Genomic DNA, 17,983 nt, shown 5'->3' on the forward strand with positions numbered 1-17,983 from the left:
GGGTCACAAAGAGCTGGACACTACTTAGTGACTAAACAATAGCAAAAACTTATCTCAGGGCTACTTTTTCTTTTATCTCACATAACAATTGGAAAATACTGTGTTTATTGTCATAATTCATATTGAAATTCAACTTTAATTTTTGGTGCAATAGAGGGATAGTTACCATGTCACAAAATACCATTATATAAGAGATAGAGAAGGAAGTTTGGCATCCTGCAGTCCATGGGGTCACAAAGAGTCAGATATAACTTAGCAACTGAACAACAAAAACAGAATTTCGTACTCAAGTATGATTTTATAAATAAAATTAATGCTCGTGTCTGTATGACCAGTGTCACTTCTGCATGGACTGTATGACTTCTTGCCTGTGTGCTAAGTTGCTTTAGTCGTGTCTGACTCTTTGCAACCCTAAGACTGTAGCCCGCCAGGGTCCTCCGTTCATGGGATTCTCTAGGCAAGAATACTGGAGTGGGTTACCATGCCCTCCTGAAGGGGATCTTCCTGACCCATGGATCGAACCCATGTCTCTTCTGTCTCCTGCATTGGCAGGCGGGTTCTTTACCACTAGCACCACCTGAGAAGCCCACATGATTCTTTAATCATACTTATATTTTTTCCCTCAAGTACTCTTTATTTAAATTGAGTTACAATTCATAAACAGTAACAGACATAGACCTAGATATAATTCAGTGATACTTGAATATTGATATGTAGGTATTCATGTAACACACACATTCATGTACTCCCATCAGTATGTAAAGCATTTTCATGATTTTAGAAAGTATTATAATATTATAGTATTCCTGATTTTAAAATTGGCAGAGAACTTTGGAGTAATGATCAGAGAAAACTTCATTTCAGTCTGTTAGGTGTTTACTAGAGGAAAGCATGATAGAAAAAGGAAGATGTATTAAATATTAATAATTTAATAGTTGTTGAGGCTCTGTTCCTTGCATGAGTTATTTTAGCTCCTAGAGTAAATCCATTATTAATAAACAAATACTGTAAAATTTAAGATATTTACAGGTGACTGCACTCTCCTCCTCCCTCAAACTTTGTTACTGAAGTAAAATTATAGGCAAGGCAAATCAGGCAATTAAACTAAAAGAAAGGGATTACAATATCAATTTCATATACATAGAATTTAAGATTAAAAAATTTAATGGAATGAATTTTATCTCTTTCATAAAAGAAATAAAACTGGGTGGATGCCAGGACAGAAGGAGTTGGGGAGTTGGGTGAAATTCTTTAAAGGATATAAGGGGCGCAACCCTACTGTTATATAATAAATAAGCCATGGGTTGTAATATCCAGCATAAGGAACATGGTCAATAATACGGTAATAACTTTGTATGGGGACAGATGGCTACTAGACATATGCAGTGTCAAATTGATGTATGCAGATGTCAAATCATTATGCAGCACACCTGAAACTAACATAATATTGTATGTCAGCTATATTTCCCACTGAAAGGAACTATACTGTTCATTCAGATTCAGTTATCATTGAGATATCTAATTGATTATTTTTTGTGCCAATGTTAATTCAGCCCTACCCATTCCTTGGGAACTAAGAAACTGTAATTATTGGACCAAAGTGGAAATCATAGTCATTCCCATGTCATGACCATAGCAAATTTTCTGATTAAAAAAAAATATATTGGAGGGTGATTTGGAAAATGCCATGTATTTTGCTTGCAGAAATCTCTGAGAAGTGTTGTCAGAGGCCACAAATACCACAAGGAATGTACAAAAAAAATACAAACTTTAAGAAATGATAGATTAATTGGAGAGACATACTAAATTTGTAGATGAAGGGCTAAGCATTATAAATATGGCGGTCTTTCCAAACTAAGTATTTTTGAGACATTTCTTCCAGATGATTATTTAGATTTTACATGGAAGAATCGATAGACAAGATAGTGTAATATACAGAGAAGTCACAAAAGAATTAGCCTATAAAAATGTGAAAAAATATTTAATCTTACTAATAGTCAAAGAAAGACAAGTAGGGAAATGCCATTTGGCAGAAATTAATAAGAAATGTTAATGCTGAAATGTTAGCAAGAACTTAAGTCACTTCCATGTTACTGCTATTGTTGTTTGCACTGATTTGTGATTGGTACAAAGCGAATTTGAAAGTATTTATCAAGAGTGTAAAATTATTAATTCATAGTGATCCTATTTGGTGCAACTAGTATTTTTCTTTATTTTAGTGGAAAAAAAGAAAAGGCCCAGCAATGTGAAGTGGTTAAATGAATTATAAGTGAAACTAAAAAGAAGTTACTTGAACCATTAATCATTTTTAATAATATGGGGAAATAACCATGGTACAATATTAATTGAACAATATGTATGTATATATATAAAACATCAATCTGATATTTTGTAATCAGATGTATTTCTGGGAGGGAAGAAATCATAATATGTAAATTCTCAATTTAGGATAACACAAAATAGTTCATTCTTGCCTGTGATAACCAAGAACTATACCAAAAATATCCCTTTTCTTAACTTATAAATACCTAATAAACTGCAATGTGGTTTTCTTTGATTGCTAGTCCATGGTTCTCTGCTAATTTTAAAATTAGGAATTCTATAATATTATAAATTAAAATATTATAGTACTTTATATGGTTATAGATATTCTTCGTGTACTTATGGGGGCATGAGTCACATGAACGCCTATCAGTATTCAAATTAATCAGATTATATCTAAATCTATACATGTAATTCTTTGTGAATTATAACTAAATTGAAAAAACAGTGTTAGAAAAGTATAACATGTATGTAGTATACATTATAGTATATATAGAGTCCCTTTCTTTTTTCTTTGTATTATTCTGTGATTTGGAGATGGCGATGGCAACCCATTCCAGTGTTCTTGCCTGGAGAATCCCAGGGACGGTGGAGGCTGGTGGGCTGCTGTCTATGGGATTGCACAGAGTCGGACACGACTGAAGCGACTTAGCAGCAAGAGCAGCATTCTGTGATTTCTGTACTTTCTATAATGGTCAGAAAATAAAAAAAGAGGCAGCATCCAGAATTAAGCTGCAACAAATTCTGATTATCACCAAATTTGAAAAATCAAAATCATTTCCATAATTTGGGAAAAATGAGCTTATTAGTTACATTTTGGACCTAAGCTTCTTGCCATATTTGTGGAGTTGGAACTCAAACCTGGGGCTGCCAGTGCATTGTATGTGCATTACCTTATTCTGCCTCTTAATTGTTCTTTAACTGTGATCTGGGACAAGCAAGAACATTTTGATGACTAATCCAGGACTAATTTCTATTTGCTTTCCTAAGAACATAATTTGTGTTTTTTACAGTAAGTTCACTTTTAAGCTTGCCCATTTCATATATCATATAATTAGAGGTTTTTCAGAGAAAGTTTTTTGCTCTGTAACAGACTTTCACTAATTTCCCTTCTCTCTACTTTGTAAATTAATTTTGGCATTTTACCTTTTCATTTACTGATTTGTTTCCTTCCTTTTGATTTACTAATTTTTGACCACCCCTTCCATCTTATTCATTTGTTCCAGTATTGAGAATAAACTTGAATTTACCCATGACTCTTAGTTCCTTTGCATCTATCCTTTGCAGAGCTCATGAATTATAATCTAAGTTAATCAGTATGTCAAGGTTTAAATTTGCTGGTGGAGGGAATGTGGGGAAGGAGATACATAAGCCTTTAGAAAACTCAAGCTCCCTAAGGAATTCAAGTGAAGTCAGGACTTCATTCCTTTTTAAAGCAATGTAAAATGACAGGAAAAATTACAGGTATGAAATTGTATATTATAAACAGAAGATTTAATTGAACCAGAGTATATAGTAAGAGCAAAGACCCTGAAGACATTGGAAAAGACCATGATGCTGGGAAAGATTGAGGGCAGGAAGAGAAGGGGGCATCAGAGGTTGAGATGGTTGGATGGCATTACTGATTCAATGGACATGAGTTTGAGCAAGCTCTGGGTGATAGTGAAGAACAGGGAAGCCTGGCATGCTGCAGTTCATGGGATCGCAAAAAGTCAGACACAATTTAGCGACTGAATAACAACAATATAGTAAGAGATATTGAACCCCTACCCTGGAAGAACTTTTCGTTACCAAATCTGGGATAGACTTGGAGCACAGAGGCCTTTGCCCATTGACATTGGATTGGTGTCACATGTTACAAAGAGCGTGTGTTTCTAAAGACTGCAAAGCATAAAGGCAGCAGCATAGACTTAGCAGAAAGATGCATGTGACTTTTGGATGTGAGTGGGTGCACTGCTTGACATGATTCCCCTGGTTGTGATGAAGTTTTTGTTTGTACAGAAAGGAGAGAATCTTGATGCTTCTCAATAATATGGTTTATTGTTCCTACTCAGTGATATGACAGTTATAAAATACTGTAGCTTGCAAGCTTTCTCCATCTTTTTCATTCTAGGGACTGTATGATGGGACAGAGGTTTGGTCCTTGTTTAGTGTTTGTATCATCAAACTTTCTTTGCAGATGTGGGTTCTGCCTTCTGTTCTACAGTATAAGAATGCTTTCCTATGTTGTTAAAAGGTATAAAGAACAATATTTTATCGATTGCTTTTCATTATTTTGAGACCATTTTGTACTAACATTTATACTTAACATACTTCCTTGCTGGAGTTCCCTTTTCCCTTGCATGGCTGAATCTGGCAAAGGTTCATGCATTTCTCCCGTCTCTATGGGAAATGTAATTACATGGAGATGCTGTCTCTACAAATTTTATTGATTATTGACAATTTTATAGTTCTTGCTTTGTCTTGGACACAGTTAAGTATACTACATTGATTAAATTATTTATTGCTCATCACACATCCATGAAGTTTAGTATTAATGTCTTCATCTTACAATGGGAATCTCTGGTTCAGAGACATAGCTCTGTCAAGGTCATAAAGATAGTCAGTTACAGAGTGAACCCAAGCAGTCTGATTTCAGAACATAACCTCTTAACACTATACTGTTAACATCTTGTTTTGCATCTCAGCTGCTTGAAGCAGTATGTTTAGAGACAAGTATTGGAGTACCTTGCTTAAAAATGACTAAAAGACAAACAATCCAGTTTAAAAATGGGCCAAGGGCTTGGATAGACGTTTCTCCAGGGAAGTTATTAACGAATACAGGAAAAGATGCTCAAGATCATTGGTCATCAGGAAACGGTGAGGTACCATTTAACATTTACTAGGATAGCTATAATCAAAACAGTGGAAAATAAGAAGTGTTGGTAAGGATACAGAAAAGTTAGAATCTTTGTACAGTTCCTGGTAAGACTGCAAAGTGGTACAGCCACTGTGGAAAACAGTTCCTTAAAAAATTAAACATAGAATTATCATGGGACTAAGTGACTCTACTCCTAAGTATATCTCCAAAAGGACTGGAAAACAATACTTAACAAATATATGTACACATATGTTTGTAGCAGCACTATTATTAAAAGGTAGAAACATCCCAGATGTTCATTAATAGATGAATGAATAAGCCAGTTGTGTTGTATTGATACAGTGGAATATTTTTCAGCCATGAAAAGGAAGAAGTGTTAATGCATGCCATAGCATGGATGAATTGCAAAAACATTATGCTAAGTAAAGGAAGCCAGACCCAAAAGCCCACATATTATATGAATCCATTTATATGAAATATCCAAAAGAGATAAACCTACAGAGATAGAGCTCAGATTGGTGGTTTCCAGGAGCTGTGGGAAGAGGGAGTCAGGAGCAACTGCTTAATGAGTACAGGGTGTTGTCCTGAGGTGATTAAATGTTTTGGAACTAGGTGGAGGTGGTACTTCTACAACATTTTCAGTGCCGTGAATGCTACTGAGTTGTTCATTTAAAATTTTTAATTTTTGTTATATGAATTTCACCTCCATAAAAAATTAGATGAAAATGAGCAAGCTATCCCGCATCACCTGGCCGGCAGATATTGCTGCTTTTAAGGAGCACATGCCTGCATGTTCTATGGCAGAGCAAGGCAGGCAGGCACTATCCGGCAAACATTAGGTTGAGTACTTGACGTGTGCAGGGCACAGTGATTGACATGCTTCCCAGGCTCTAGGATCCTGCCATCTTGAAGAATTAACAGAGGCTGCCGCTCTGTGTTGACTGAGCTGACACTCGGTAAATAAAGGGCTTAACATTTTGGATAAGCAAAGAACTAACATGCCTTTTCCCACAGCAAGTAGTAAGAAGAGAGTCACAGGCCTTCAAGCGTGTTCAGACAGCGTGATGCTATCTTTCTTCTTGCTCGTTAGGTTAGGTTTCAGTCATGCACAGTGGAACAAATGATTCAGGTGAGAGGAATGTTCCTGAAAAGAGCCCTGTACTCATCGGTACCTGTACTCATCGGAATGTAAAGGGAGCCTCCCATTGTGTGGCCCAGTGTAGCCAGTGCCCAGACGTTGTTCCAGTTTAGTGTGGGCTTTTGATGTTCTCAGGTTCTTTTCTAAGTTGGCTAAGAGTTTTAAGTATACAGTGCATTCATCTCAACAGTATCCCTGAGGAGCTTAAAGAAAATAGATAGTATTTTCCTTAAAAAAAAAAAAAGGAAGGGAAATTTGGGATACGGCAAGGGGAAGCAGCTTGCCTGAGGTTAGGTAACTGACCTTATTTCTCTGAATTCCTCACCCCTTCACTTCAGATGTATGTGTGCAGAGATATTTGCTCCTGTATAACCCTCTTGTGGTACTGAGCTTGTTGATTCAGCTCTATCTACATTTCAAGGTTTTTTACCCCAGACATGGAGTGATAAATGAAAATGTTTATTTGCAGATGTTTGAATCATTGTATTCCCCAAGTATTTCTGCCTAGTTGGACAGATTTTATATGTCTCTCTGTTAAGTAAATTTATTAAACTATAACCCACCTTCTCCCCTCTCAAACCTCCCATTCACTTTTACCAGTTGTCAATTAACCTAACCTAAAATACACATTCCAGTCTCTGGGGGCTTCTTCCTTTCGCAGTAAATCTTGCCTGAGAATTTTCCTGGCCTGAGGCCATTCCGGTAGAAGAGTCTTTCAACCTTTAATCCTTCACTTCTGCTCCTTACCCCACTCCTCAGCATCTTTCCTCCACCTGTCCCTCAGTTCCCAGGGGAAAGGAGTCTCCTCCTACTTTCTGGATCCCACTCTTTTTTATTCTTTCAGGGACCTCAATCCACCAAGTTATTCTTCATTAGTCTCTCTTTTCAGCTTTTAAGTATGGTTAAATCTTTCCTATTTTAGGAAGGGAGGAAGAGAGAAAGGAAGAAAGAAAGGGAAAAAAACCCAAAAAACTCCTCTGTCCCGACTGTTTCTCTACTTATCCTGGAATCAGTCTCTTCTTTCACAATCAAAACTGAAATTGTCTGCATTCTGACTGCATTTTCGTACATCTCATGGGCTCACCTGCCCAGTGCAGTCTTAGGTTCAGGCCTATAACTCAATTGAAACTGCTCTAGTTGATGTCACCCTGTTGCTAAATCCAGTGAGTCCTGGATTCTCTTGGTATTGACTCCACGGTGCTGAAAACTTGGCCTCTGTGTACCAGTGCCAAATCAAATCTCAAAGACAGTTTTGGGTGAAGTAGAAAGGAATAGCTTTGTTGTCTTTGCCAGGCAAAGGGGTACACGGCGGGCTCATGCCCTTCAAAACCATGTGTCCCAACTTGGGGTGGATTTGGTGAGGAGTTTCATAGCAATGGTTTCAGTGTGGGGTTGCTGATAAGGATCAGGGCGCTTGCAGGGCCTGCAACTCCTTTAATCTGGCCTCAGGCGTTCTCCTGATGAGTTTGTATGGTTAACATCAAGTAGTTAACATCTTCCATTTGGTGGGGGTTTTAGTTCTAGGAGGAGCTCAAAGACATTGTTATGTGTGTCCCTTGAGGTGGAGCCAGGACCCTCTCCCAAGGCTGCACCGTGGTGTCTTGGCTGCTCTTGCCTTGTCTCCGTATCCCCTTCCTTCCGTGAGTGGCATCTGTTTGAACCTGCCCTGTGGAACTTGGGGAAGCTCTTGGAGGCTGAAGCCTATTCCCTCCAAATAAGGAATGAGGGAATGAGGGACACAGAAGTGTTTCTGTGCCCAGGAGCCCTACGGGGTCCTGCTCAGTTTCATCCATGACATAAAAAATGTGTGTACTATGGATGGCTCCTACTTGAAACACTTTCCTAGTTTAAGTTTAAATACTTTTTTATGTTTGTGGCATTTCCCCCCCTTTTTTCCTTTGTCCTCTACACACTCTATATCTGGGTGACCTCATTAATTCCTATAGGTTCGTTACCATATATATGTGACTCATCCCCAAATTTCACCTGTGTTTTAGTTTCCATTGTGTGTTTCCAGCTGCTAGCACAACATGCATTCAGTCTTTTGTGAGGGAATGAATAGACTAATGGATGGATATTTTCCTAATGGCACTGATTGCTCTCCCAAAGGTATTGGTTATTACTGTTTCTGTTAGTCACCACTTAAAATAGTGTAAACTCCATGTGAGCAGAGACATTGTCAGTCTTGCTCACTGCAAGGACAGCGTGCCTGGCACGTGATAGATACTCATTCAGTATAAGCAAATGAATGAGTGGGTGTCCAGGAAGATCCTAGTGCTGGGAACAGCTCCTCTCTGGACCTGGCCACGACAGTTACTTTTTTCACCTTCAGGTGTGTTTCTCATGGACATCACTGCGAACCGCAGTTAGTGAGCTTTTTTTAATCATAGTCCCAGCAGTGCCACTTGTCCCTGTATTAAGTAGAAAGAATGTTTTCTAAGAAATCTTTCTTCCTCCCTCCACCTCTCCTGTTACCTGAAAACTGTTTTTGCTTCTTGGTGGGTCCTTGAGCCAAAAGACACAACAAGCCAAACATCAGGAGAAGGATTTATTACTTGCAGCAGATAAGGAGAACACTGGAGAACTTTTCCCAAAGCAGTGTCTCTCTGAACAGCAAAACTGAGGAAGCTTTAAGTGAAGGGTACATGCCTAGTCATGAGGGGGCTTGAGCAGAAGACAGTTTAGTATAGAATTAGGGCAAAGTTTAGCTGATTCGAGTCTTGAGGGTCAGGTTCTAACCAGGCTGTGGTGTCAGCAGGTACTTAAGTCCTCTACCTGGGTGGGAGCCTTGGTTCCTGCAAATGACTCAAAAATGTGTATCAGATTGTTCTGTACATCTTTTGAGGAAGAACTAAGACTACTATCATTTCTCGATTGCTTTTCTTTTGTTCCCATAGTCCCCCACGTCCTTTAAGATCATTAATTACTTAGATCCATTCAAGGGCAAGCACTGTGGCCAGCTTAGACCACAAAATGGCTTTGGCCAAAAATGGCTTCTCTTCTGTCAAAAAAAATCATGCCTGGTTCTCTTTCTCCAGGGACCCTGTTCCCCAGCTGTTTACAGAATATCGAAAGCAGTCCCTCATCTTATAAGAAGCCTTATTTTTATACCATCCTCCTTCAAATCCCTTTCCTAGGAACCTACTGGGAAAAAACAGCTCAACACTACGTGTACATTTAAACTTCGTGCTCTGAATTGACTCAGCTAGGGTGGGAGTGCGGAGAAGGCAATGGCACCCCACTCCAGTACTCTTGCCTGGAAAATCCCATGGATGGAGGAGCCTGGTAGGCTGTAGCCCATGGGGTCGCTAAGAGTCGGACACGACTGAGCGACTTCCCTTTCACTTTTCACTTTGATGCATTGGAGAAGGAAATGGCAACCCACTCCAGTGTTCTGGCCTGGAGAATCCCAGGGACAGGGGAGCCTGATGGGCTGCCGTCTATGGGGTCGCACAGAGTCGGACACGGCTGAAGTGACTTAGCATAGCATAGGGTGGGAGTGAAAGAAGAGGCCCTCAGAGAACTTGAACTAAACACAGAAACATACCTTCTGTCTTGAGTATTTCTTTTATTTAGAGGATCTTTTCTTTAGATCTCTGAATCTTTGGTCTTCAGTTCATGGAGATTCTGACTTTTGTAGAGCCTTCTCTCAGTTCCCTTTACCCTGAGGTCATGAGGTGTGGCTGAAGGCAATGTACCAGCACAGCAGGGGGTTTACATAGTGGGCCTGGTAACCTCCGGGTTTCAAACGTATTTTCTTTCCATCTCACTGTCTTCTTTGTTTTGGTTGCTATTGTTGTACTTGTTCCTTTTGTAAAGTGACAGCAGCTAAATTTATTTGTCAACATAAGTTCCCTTTTAAAGAGTGTCTATATTAATAAACACTGAGCAAAGGAAGCTAATCTGAATTGGTGTTTTTACTGAGAGCACTCTAATTAAACACAGGCTGATAAAACATCAACCAGCTCCTTATGCCTCTTGGAAAATCTGATCTTTTTTCCTAGTCTAGCAGGCTGAGACCTGATTGCCTTTATTTCCAAGCTCAGAGGGCCATAGGTAAACAAAGATTAGAATGGCCTTGTGGTGAATATGCATAAGCCTATGAAATACAAGTATAAATTGGTTAAAGAGCAATAAAATTGTTTTTGCTTTCATGAATGCTTAACAGCATTATAAAGACATGAACATGTTGTCTATTCCAGTGAACTGCAGCCTTACCACTTGATAGGTTTAACTATTTTCAAGGTCATTTCTTTTTATAAAATCAGGGCAAGCTGGAAAATGTCAAACAGCCCCTAAGTATAGAATGAACTCCTATTTTCATTGTCATTTTATAGTCATATGTAGTTGTGGTTTTGGTTTTCTAAGTTACAACCAGTCATTGAGTGTAGAAGTCACAATAATTTATAATATTAGGAACACGGCATCTATTATCTCACCAGCCATTAATGTGCCAAGGATCTTTTCAAGTGAAAGAATGGCAGAAAAATAATTGATGTGTTCTGAGAGTATGAATATTTAAAGCATCAGGTTAACAATACAGTTGAAGGTGATTAACTGTGCAATAGGTCACTACAGTAAGATAAATGTAATTGAGGCATCCAGCTGAAAGGATTATGTACTTAGCCCCTAAGCCACTTAGGATATATATTAAGTAAGCTGCTGGCACCCTACCATTTCAACTGAAAATAATTTTTCCTTGCATAAAGCAAATACTACTAACATAAGATCTTCAACATGAGTTGTAATTATAACACTTACATAGGAAGTTGGAAGTTGTTCATTATGTAGTATACGGCATAATTCATATCCTTTTATGGGAATCCTGACATACTAGTAATCTCTACCTCTGGACTAACCCTCACATGTTACTGTGCTTGAGAGTTTGAGGTGATTCTGGAGTAGGCATCATAACTAAGAAATCTGATCTCAAGATTCAAGATTTTTTGCTGCCACCACTTGTTAGGAAGTGCTCGTTGTTTTGTAATGATGCCTGAAAACCATGGACTCCTCAGCATTGTATACATTTGGATTCAGAGGTAATACAAAAATCCAGATCCTTCTAAATAGGAGATAAGAATTTTAAATGATCCAACAACATTCATACTATGCTGTTAATTTAAAAAGAATTCACGTGCCGGGTGTGGCTGCAGTGTTCAAATTGGTTGGCTACAATCTTCAGAAACACTTCTGTGTTTATGGTGTTAGTCCACGTTCTCTCTGAGGTGACTTGTAGCCGTCACTTGTGCCCAGGATCTGACAGACTCCTTTTCCCAGAAGCACCGCCACCCCCAAATATAGAGTCTCTTTAGCTTAACCTAGTTCTGGTGGGTTCTCTTGGAATAATTGAGGTAAGACTGTCCCTCCACTTAGGCAGTTTGGAGATGCTGCCTCTTCAGTTGACGGTCATTTCTGTGTGCCGTGACTTCACTATTATGCTTCTTTTTCACTTTGGAAAAACTGTGCCTACAGATGTAGCCTGTACAGTTAGTCTTTCTCTGACAGATTTCCCAAGGCAAAACTAATTTAGCTTAGCCAGCCAGATACGCTGCAGCCTCACTCACTTGTACAGGGAGCTCAGGGTTCCACCACACTGCCCTCTTCTCCATTCCCAAAGCTCTCTATGCTCCCTCAGGAGGCACACAGGCTTTTCCCTCTGTAATAACCATCTTTTCACAGACACACATGCACACACACACATATGCACACGCACACACTGTTGCTGGCAAACTCTTACTTCCGAATGAAGCCTGCCCTAATCCATATGCACTCCTACTGGCAAACCTCCCATCTCTAACCCAAACTAGGTTGTTGTTATCGTTCAGTTGCTAAGTCGTGTCCAACTCTTTGTGAGTCCATGGACTGCAGCACATCAGGCTTTCTTGTCCTTCACTATCTCCCGGAATTTGCTCAAACTCATGTCCATTGAGTCAATGATGCTATCAAACCATCCCATCCTCTGTTGCCCCCTTCTCCTCCTGCCCGCAGTCTTTCCCAGCATCAGGGTCTTTTCCAGTGAGTCGGCTTTTCGCATCAGGTGGCCAAAGTATGGGAATCAGTCCTTCCACTGAATAATCAGAGTTGATTTCCTTTAGGATTGACTGGTTTAGGTTCCCCTATTAAACTGCTACACTCTTCATTATACCTTGTCATTTTCATCATAAAGCATTTATCACAATTGTAATATTGTAGCTGTTTATTCATTGGTTTAATTCCATGGGGGTGGGATTAATGCCGGTTTTGTTTGCTAATGTATTCCCAGGGCTTAGCACCACACTTTCTGTGTGAAGTGTGTGATACATACTTGTTGAATGAAATAATTAGCATTCATAATTTTGGTTTGAAGGCTGCTATTAGTTTAACTAGGGAAGAGTAATATGAGGGTCTGAATAGAGGCCAGAAGAGTCATAGCTATATGTTGAAGGAAAAATCAGGACTTGGAAAGACATATTCCTGCCTGACAGTTATTTGAAATGTGCTCTTCTTGGGCAGATCTGTATCTGATTATCTTTTTAGGCTTTGGAATAAAAACTTTTATGTCATATATTTATCATCAAAAATTTATTAAACCGTTACTATGTTGTGGGCACAGTGCTAGGCTCTGGATATGTTGTAGGAAGGGGGAGGCCCCCCTTCAGGGCCCCAGGAGCGGGCTCTTGTCTAACACTCAGAAAAGAATTGTCCGAGGAGACACGTGCGGACAAAGCAAGAGATTTTATTGGGAAAGGGCACCTGGGTGGAGAGCAGTAGGGTAAGGGAACCCAGGAGAACAGCTCTGCCACGTGGTTCGCAGTCTCAGGGTTTTATGGTGATGGGATCAGTTTCCGGGGGGTCTTTGGCCAATCACTCTAATTCGGAGTCTTTGCTGGTGGCGCACACATCGCTCAGCCAAGATGGATACTAGCGAGAGGGATTCTGGGAAGTGGACGGACACGCGGTCCTTTTGACCTTTCCCGAACTCTTCCGGTTGGTGGTGGCTTATTAGTTCCGTATTCCTTACCAGGATCTCCTGTCATAAAACAACTCGTGCGAATGGTTACTAAAGGACCTGGCCAGGGTGGGCGGTTTCAGTCAGTGTGCTTCCCCTAACAGATACAGCTATTGAGGTGTAGAAGTAAATCAGTGACTTCAGTAGAGTGTGATATGCTGGGGTAGAGCATGTTCAGAATGAAGTGGGGCATGAAGGAGGTCCCTCAAGTCAGACGTGGAGGCTGGGGGAGGCTTGCTGGAGGCAATGAGGCCTGAATTGGTTTTTTGAAGTCCCCATAGGAGATGTAGTTTTATGAAAGTAGGTGCAGCATGGAAAAGTGGGAACAGCCTGTGTGTGGGGAGGAGGGATGTAACCTGGTATGCAGAGGAGACAGAAGGAGCTCTGTCTTAACTGGTACTGGGGGGCACGCAGGTGAGGCGCAGTGTAAGTGGAGGCCAGAGGGTGGGGCATAGTTGGGGTGCTTGGAACCACTGTAATACACAGTAATGTTACTGAAAGTTACACTGAAAGTCATTGGGCCCCAGAGAGGAAGAGACATCTCTGGAGGAAAACAGACCTTTTTAACTACCACAGAGAAAACAGCGTTTCACACTTGGGAATCAGGGTTCAGCCACACCAGGTGCCCCTGCCAGCTGCGTTTGCATTTGCAGAAGACTCTACTTGAAGGTGCTGGGTGGTGGTGGTGGGGAGGGGGTTGCTGAGAAGTGAGGGGAGGGAATGAGGTTCATCTAAAGCAGTTGCTGGAACTCAGGGCTTGTCTGACCTTACTGTCTGTCTCAGCATGCAGGGCAGTATCCTTCAGGGCGAGAGGTGTAAATCCCTTCCATGTGTCTCTGCCCTGGAGACTCCAGAGAAGCTCCAGCCTCCTCCCCTTCTTTGAGACTCACTGCCTCCTTTTAAGCTCCCCAGATTTAAAAATAATGGCTTGTCCTGGGTGTGACATGATCTCTGAGCATTTGCCCAGTGCCTGCCCACAGGATGCACCTACAGAATCACTGCTGCCTGCCTCTCGGGTCATGCTGGAATCCTGCAAGCTCTAATGTGAGGCTGGACAACTGCCACCTTCCCAGCTCCCTGCTCCCTCCGTTTTCCCAGACCTCTTTATTCTCCAATTCCTCGGGAAACTCAATTACCTTTATTTCATTATGCAGAGCAATTTAACTCTCAAACATCCTTAGGCTCTGGGCCCACCTTTGCAAATCCAGAAGCTCATTAATGTTTCACAGCACTGAAGCACTGGCAGGAGCTTTGAAATTTCCCTCTTTTCTTCTTGCCTCCCTAGGTATCTCAGAGTGAAAAGGAGCTGTGTAGAGATTATTTTCCCACTAATATGAGTTTCACTCCCCCAAACTTCAATATCAGAAAGAGATACAGTCAGTTTCGATTTTTAAAGAATTTTTTTTTTCTTCCCATACGTATTAGATAGGTAAAGAATCACATGGAAATCTATCTAGAGTACCAGGTAAATGAAAATATTAGAACAAATAAAGAAGTACTTCTCATAAATGTGAATGAATAGGACAGTGGTAATAACCAGAATGGATTTGGAAGAATGAGTTCTGTCAGTTCAATATTCTGAGTCCTTTTTAAAGCAGAGAGATGAAGGCAGTGGAAGAGGACAGGGTTATGAGTGTTATCCACTTAAAAAATATTCACAGCCTAAGAGTTGAGAATTATGTTTTATTCAGTGGGAATTTTTAGGACTTCAAGCCCAGGAGACACCATCTGAAGTAATCCCAAGAGAACTGCTCCAAGGAGGCAAAGGGGCTACAAAAGGTCCAGGCAAGTTAAAGGCATGCAGCTTTCCAAGCTGCTTTGCAGTAGCTGTGAACAGTGTTCAGAGCAAATGTAAATTGAGGTTTATGGGCAGAGCTTTCAGGAGGCTATTATTTTCTGATATGAAGGGACTGGCTGGACTGGCTGGGCCTTTTACCCTTCACCCTTCTCCATTCTTCCCCCCGCACACCCCACACCGCCCCCCCCCCCCACCCCCTGGATGCTGGTTTCCTGGAAAGTGATAGAATGGCCCTCTGGGTGAGCATAAGGAGAAAAGAGATACATCAGGGGTATCAAAAGAAACATTAGAGGGAGCTTGGGTCTCCCTCTGGAGAGCCAAGCTATGAGAAAAAGAACTTCCTTTGGGTAAATCATTTTATTTGGTATTCTATTGTAAGCAGCTGGTTTTAATTCTGGCTGTTTATACTTGTATTAAATTGAATTGAATTCTGGGCTTCCCAGGTGGCGCTAGTGGTAAAGAACCTACCTGCCAATGCAGAAGACATAAGAGATATGGGTTTGATCCCTAGGTCAGAAAGATCCCTTGGAGGAGGGCATGGCAACCCACTCCCGTATTCTTGTCTGGAGAATCCCATGGACAGAGGAGCCTGGCAGACTGCAGTCCATAGGGTCGCAGAGTTGGACATGACTGAACCAACTTAGCATGCACACATACATGTTTAGCATGTACACATACATGTTCTTTCCCTCCACTTAATTTTTTTTAATTAAAAATTTTTGTTTATTTATTTATTTTGGGCTGTACTGGGTCTTCATTGCTGTATGGGCTTTTCTCTGGTTGCAGTGAGCAGGGACTACACTCTAGTTGCGGTGCACTGGCTTCTCTTCTTGCAGAGATGGGCTCTAGGGCACAGGGGCTTCAGTAGTTGTGGCTCCAGGCTCTAGAGTACAGGCTCACTAGTTGTGGTACATGGGCTTAGTTGCTCTATGGCATGTGGAGTCTTCCCAGATCAGGGATCAAACTTGCATCTCCTGCATTGGCAGGGGAATTCTTTACCATTGAGCCACTAGGGAAGTCCTCCCCCCACCGCACCCCCCCGACCCTTTTCAATTTGTATGACCAACTCCTTTTCATCATTTGGTATTCAGTTGAAAAGAGCCTCCACAAAGAGGCCTTCCCTGGTCCTTTCATCATAACTCTTTCTTTCACATTCCTGTTACATCACTGTTTTATTATTAAATTGTTAACGTCATCTGGAATGATCATGTTTCTTTACTTCTTGGTACTGTACATCTCTCTGTGGAATTAACCTGCATTACAACAAGAACCTAGTGTATCTTATTCACTGCTCTGCCTGCATGGAGGACTGTGTCTGATACGAAGTAGATACTAGTAAATATTTTTTTATGTGAATATAAGATGTATTATGTGGATTAAATAGATACTTTTTAATTTAGTAAGTAATTTATTGGGAAGAACAAAAACAAATTGAAGTAAAATGAATGGTATTAGACTGATTATATATATTTATATAATCTGTGCTTATGTGTCTATTTATGTCCCTGAGATCAATAAATTGCACACTTATTATGTGCTAGGAACTCTGACTTCTAGCTTTTTATATTTTTCAATAGTTTGTATAAAAAAAGAAAGTAAAAAATTTACCCCTTACTCTACCTTTCCTAGGTATTTCTAAAAAACAAAAAAATTTCCTCTTTTCACCATTGTATATGTGTTTACTCTGAAATGTTTGCTCAAAGTGAAGTTTGGGATGTGTGGTGGCCTTTGAAATAGAACTGCATTTCTGTCCCAGTAGAAAATGCTCTTTCACAAATATCTCAATGGCTTTGTGTCAAAAATGTGCCATTTTGCATGTCAAGACTCCCTTCTTCTCTTACTGTGCCTTTCAATGGATGGCAGTATAGAGAATGAAATTTTAGTGTCAGACGCATCAATTACCACCCAACGGAGCTATTTCATTTTTCACCAGTGATAGAGAAAGAGAGTCGAGGGAATTATGAGTCTATTTTTAACCTTAAAGTCACAGCATTCAGAATAAGATATCTTCACTTAGAAATCAGTCCTGCCTTTGACTGTGGATCAGTACAAGGATTAATAATTCACTCTGCAACCTGCACTTCCTGGGCCAGTGCTCCCTGGCTCTTATTTAGAGGTCTGTTTACCTCTGTCCATTCAGTCTACTGTACATAACCAGTGGAGAGTAAGCCCATTAACCAGAATAATTTAAGCATCTCAGTTTTCTGCAATCTGCAACATACTGGGATCTCACTGGCAACGTATTTCTTTATGAAGCTTATCTTTCATATCAACTGTGAGTCCAGATCCTTAATACACTGATCAGAAGCATGTGGTTCTGTGACATGTGACAATTTAGAAGCCCTGTAATAGATGGCTTGGCTTGCAGATTCTCAAAGCAGCCATCAGCCATCTTTCCAGTGTGTTTTGTGTCTTCACCTACTGTCCCCTTTCTAGGGCAGTTGATTCCTTCTCAACCTTCAAATTCAGCTCAGACATGTCCTCTGACAGGGCAGTGTGCTGGGGCTCTCCCTCTTCAGCCTGACTTGAATGCCTCCCTTTCCTGGCTCTTCAAAATTCCTTGTGAATATTTTAGAAAACAGCATTCTTCTGCAAACATTAATTTCCTCCACTAGACTCTAAGCTCTTTGGGGCAGAGACTGGATCTTATTTGACTTCACATCCCCAACTCTTGGCACAGTGCTTCATAGGCATTTTTAATGTTTATTGAAGGAGTCAAAGAAATAGGTCTTGGTGAGTTAACCTTGGATTGTGACCATGATGGAGAACTTATTTTCATGGGAAAATAAAATAACTTAGGATTATAAGCTTTAGGGGATTAGCAGATGGCATTCTGAAAGTTCCTTTGTGAAGTTTAATGTCTAAACTGTTTAAAAA

General features: G+C 40.4%; 1 protein-coding gene across 4 annotated transcripts in view; it reads left to right on the forward strand.

Annotated features, from left to right (window-relative positions):
- The window catches only part of SMYD3 (SET and MYND domain containing 3), a 746,369-nt gene that overhangs the window by 341,054 nt on the left and 387,332 nt on the right, over positions 1-17,983 (forward strand). Inside the window, exon 1 of one of the 4 annotated variants that reach the window (XM_061382450.1) lies at positions 4,418-5,181. The exons of the other annotated variants lie outside the window; for them this stretch is intronic. Within the exon in view, the coding sequence (XP_061238434.1) occupies positions 5,152-5,181 (30 nt within the window). The 5' untranslated portion in view covers positions 4,418-5,151. Of the gene's footprint in view, positions 1-4,417; positions 5,182-17,983 lie in introns of those variants that run through there. 4 annotated transcript variants of the gene reach the window in all.

The sequence above is a fragment of the Bos javanicus genome, chromosome 16 (genome assembly GCF_032452875.1).
Source record: "Bos javanicus breed banteng chromosome 16, ARS-OSU_banteng_1.0, whole genome shotgun sequence".
Taxonomy (NCBI): Eukaryota; Metazoa; Chordata; class Mammalia; order Artiodactyla; family Bovidae; genus Bos; species Bos javanicus.